Source organism: Apium graveolens, chromosome 7 (assembly GCF_009905375.1).
Source record: "Apium graveolens cultivar Ventura chromosome 7, ASM990537v1, whole genome shotgun sequence".
Classification (NCBI taxonomy): Eukaryota; Viridiplantae; Streptophyta; class Magnoliopsida; order Apiales; family Apiaceae; genus Apium; species Apium graveolens.
This window is the reverse complement of record NC_133653.1, coordinates 110,271,280-110,274,605: the sequence shown is the minus strand read 5'-3', so window position 1 is coordinate 110,274,605 and position 3,326 is coordinate 110,271,280. Positions and strand designations below refer to the sequence as shown.

At 36.1% G+C, this 3,326-nt stretch overlaps 1 protein-coding gene across 1 annotated transcript; it reads left to right on the top strand.

Annotated features, from left to right (window-relative positions):
- Nucleotides 1–772: 772 nt before the first annotated feature.
- Nucleotides 773–2,899, top strand: LOC141673958 (uncharacterized). The gene has a single exon (XM_074480685.1). It carries the CDS (start codon nt 773–775, stop codon nt 2,897–2,899), a length of 2,127 nt encoding a protein of 708 aa, XP_074336786.1.
- Nucleotides 2,900–3,326: the final 427 nt, after the last annotated feature.

Below are 3,326 nucleotides of genomic sequence, written 5' to 3'. Positions count from 1 at the left end.
TTTTTTAATAAATTATATAATTTATTCCTCTATATTAATTTATTCAAATACATAAAATCCAAATTATTGTGGTCCTAGAAAATAAATGAATTAATATTATTCAAAATATTTTAATTTATGAGCCATGTAATTCTTATATAATAATTTAGTTGAGACTTAAACATATTATTAATTACTTTTTATTCCAGACATATATTTGTTCAGCAATATGTATTTGTCGGAACAAGAACACATTTATTTACTTGGTAGTTAGGTCGTTCATCCATGTCCATGTGCTCTCAAATCCATAATACTCTCAAATCTATGCTCAAATTCGTGCTAATACTCTCAAATCTATGCTCAAAATCGTGCTAATACCCTCAAGTCCTCAAATCTAGATATCAAATCCATGTCACATCAAAATTCCAAGACATCAAGAACTCGGGTTTTAAATTTCTTTTCACACTAGAACAGGTAAGTAAAGTCTTTTATGAAGTCGGGTTTATATGTACTCTCTTTTGAATTCATTTTGATGAATTCATTCTTTTGTGATTCTGAACTAGGGTTCATATTGATTTGGGGGAAATATAAAGACTTCACAATTCATTTTTAAGAAGCTATAAAGACAGGTAAGTACTTTAATTTATGCATTTGGGTTATATAAGTCCTCTGTTTTGAATTCATTTTGATGCTTTTTTTTACTTCAATTAGGGTTCAGTTATAAAGATTTTGGGGAAATATAAAGATTTCATAATTTAGTCTGAATTTGAGGTTCTATTCAGACTTTTAAAAGATGGATAGGTCATGGTTAAAAGCGGATAGAAGAACAAAAGAGTTCAAAAAAGGAGTGGAAGATTTGTTAATATTTGCATTTGAGAATGGTTATAATGCAGAAAAAATCAGTTGTCCATGTGTAAACTGCGCACATAGTAAATCATGGAGAGCGCAGATAGTTAAAAACCATCTTTTTCAAAATGGTATTGATCAAACTTATACACGTTGGATATGGCACGGGGAGAATAATTCTGTAGAAAGTTCTAATGAAACCGACACTTCGGAATCTATCAATCAAGGCACCTCAAGAATGGGTGAACGTGACGAGGACGACGACGATGATATGTCTTCTGATGAAAGTTCTGACGAAACCGACACTTCTGATTTCATTAACCATGTTAAAGGTGAACATCAACCTCTTTATCCTGGATGTGAGAGGTACACTAAGATGAAAGCTCTGGTCCAGTTATACAACTTGAAAGTGAAGCATGGTATGTCTGATTCATGCTTCAGTGATATTCTGTTATTACTTGGCTCTTTACTTCCAGAAGGCAACAACATCCCTTCTTCCTTCAATGAAGCAAAAAAAACCTTATGTGCATTAGGAATGGGGTATGAAAAGATACACGCATGTCTGAATAATTGTCTCTTATACCGTGGTGATTTAGATGAAGAACAAACTACTTGTCGCGTATGTAAGGCCTCTAGATGGAAATTGAACAAAAAAGGAGATGAACTTGAAGGGGTCCCTGCTAAAGTTCTATGGTATTTCCCGCTGATACCAAGATTACGAAATTTATTCAATACACCTCACATTGCAAAGGACATGACGTGGCATGACACCGAGCGACAAAAGGATGGTAAAATGAGGCATCCGGCTGATTCAATAACATGGAAGGATGTCGACCAAAAATGGCCTGATTTTGCATCAGAGACTAGGAACCTTCGATTAGCTTTATCTTCCGATGGTTTCAATCCTTTTCATGGAAATCGTACTGATTACTCAAGCTGGCCTGTTTTGCTATCAATTTATAACCTTCCTCCATGGCTTTGTATGAAGAGAAGGTATATTATGCTCTGCTTGTTAATATCTGAACCGACTGAGCCTGGAAATGATATCGATGTGTTCCTTCAACCACTAATAGAAGATCTGCAAGAGTTGTGGCGTGGGAAACAAATGTACGACGCTTATAAGAAAGAGTCTTTCATGCTTAGGGGCATTTTATTATGGACAATAAGTGATTATCCTGCCTTAAGGAACTTGTCAGGAAATGTTATTAAAGGGTATAATGTGTGTACTATTTGTATTGATGAAACAAAAGCTACTAGGTTGGTTAATTACCGTAAGACGGTGATTATAAGGCATCGAAGATGGTTGCCCCGTAATCATCCTTATAGAAGGCAGAAATCAGCTTTTGATAACACTGTGGAGAAGGGGGTCGCCCCTGTTCCATTAACTGGAGAAAAGGTTTTTCAAAGAGTACAACATTTAAGGGCCCATGTATTTGGAAAGAAACAACGGCAACCACGATGGAAGAAAGGTGAACCTCGACCTGTTTGGAAAAAGGTTTTAATATTCTTCCAACTTGAGTATTGGGAATTTTTGCCAGTTAGGCATGTTCTCGATGTGATGCACATCGAGAAAAATATATGTGAAGCCCTTCTTGGAACTTTACTAAATATTCCGAAGAAGACAAAAGATAGGGAATCTGTCCGTCTTGATATGGCTGAAATGGGAATAAGAACGGAGCTGAGACCTAAGACTCCTGGAAAGAAAGAAAAGGTACCGTTGGCATCATGGAACTTAACGCATGCAGAAAAAAAAATAGTTTGCTCATCATTTCTTAAAATGAAGCTGGCAGATGGATTTTGTTCAAATATTAAGAATCTTGTAAACATGGAAAATCTTCGGCTTGTTGGAATGAAATCTCATGATTGTCACACGATATTGCATCATTTGCTTCCAATCTCAATTCGATCAGTATTACAAAAACAAGTCAGGTGCACAATTAATAGGTTTTGCCTTTTCTTCAAGGCAATTTGCAGTAAAGTGATCGATGTAGACAAGTTGGAAAAAATGCAGAGTGAGTTAGTGGAAACATTGTGCCAGCTTGAAAAGCACTTCCCCCTTCGTTCTTTGATGTGATGATCCATATCTCAGTTCATCTCGTGAGAGAGGTTAAACTTTGTGGGCCAATATTCCTTCATTGGATGTATCCCTTCGAGAGATATCTAAAAGCATTTAAAGGATATGTACGGAACCCGGCTCATCCCGAAGGGTGTATTGCTGAGGCATACGTTGCCGAAGAGGCGGTGGAGTGTTTGGTGAATTTTGAAAAATCTACCGTGGGAGTGTCTCAAAATGCAAAGTATGAGCAGAATGCAAGACCTCTATCTGGTGCGACATTGATAAAGCCGAGCGATGAGGACTTGCATCTAGCACATTTGTGTTTTCTCCAAAATACAACTAACATTAGACTATATTTTGAGTAAGTTAGTGATATTTAAGTGTGTGTTATTTCATTATTTTCTGCACTTTGATTAATATACTAAAGAAAGTGATTTTTCTCGTA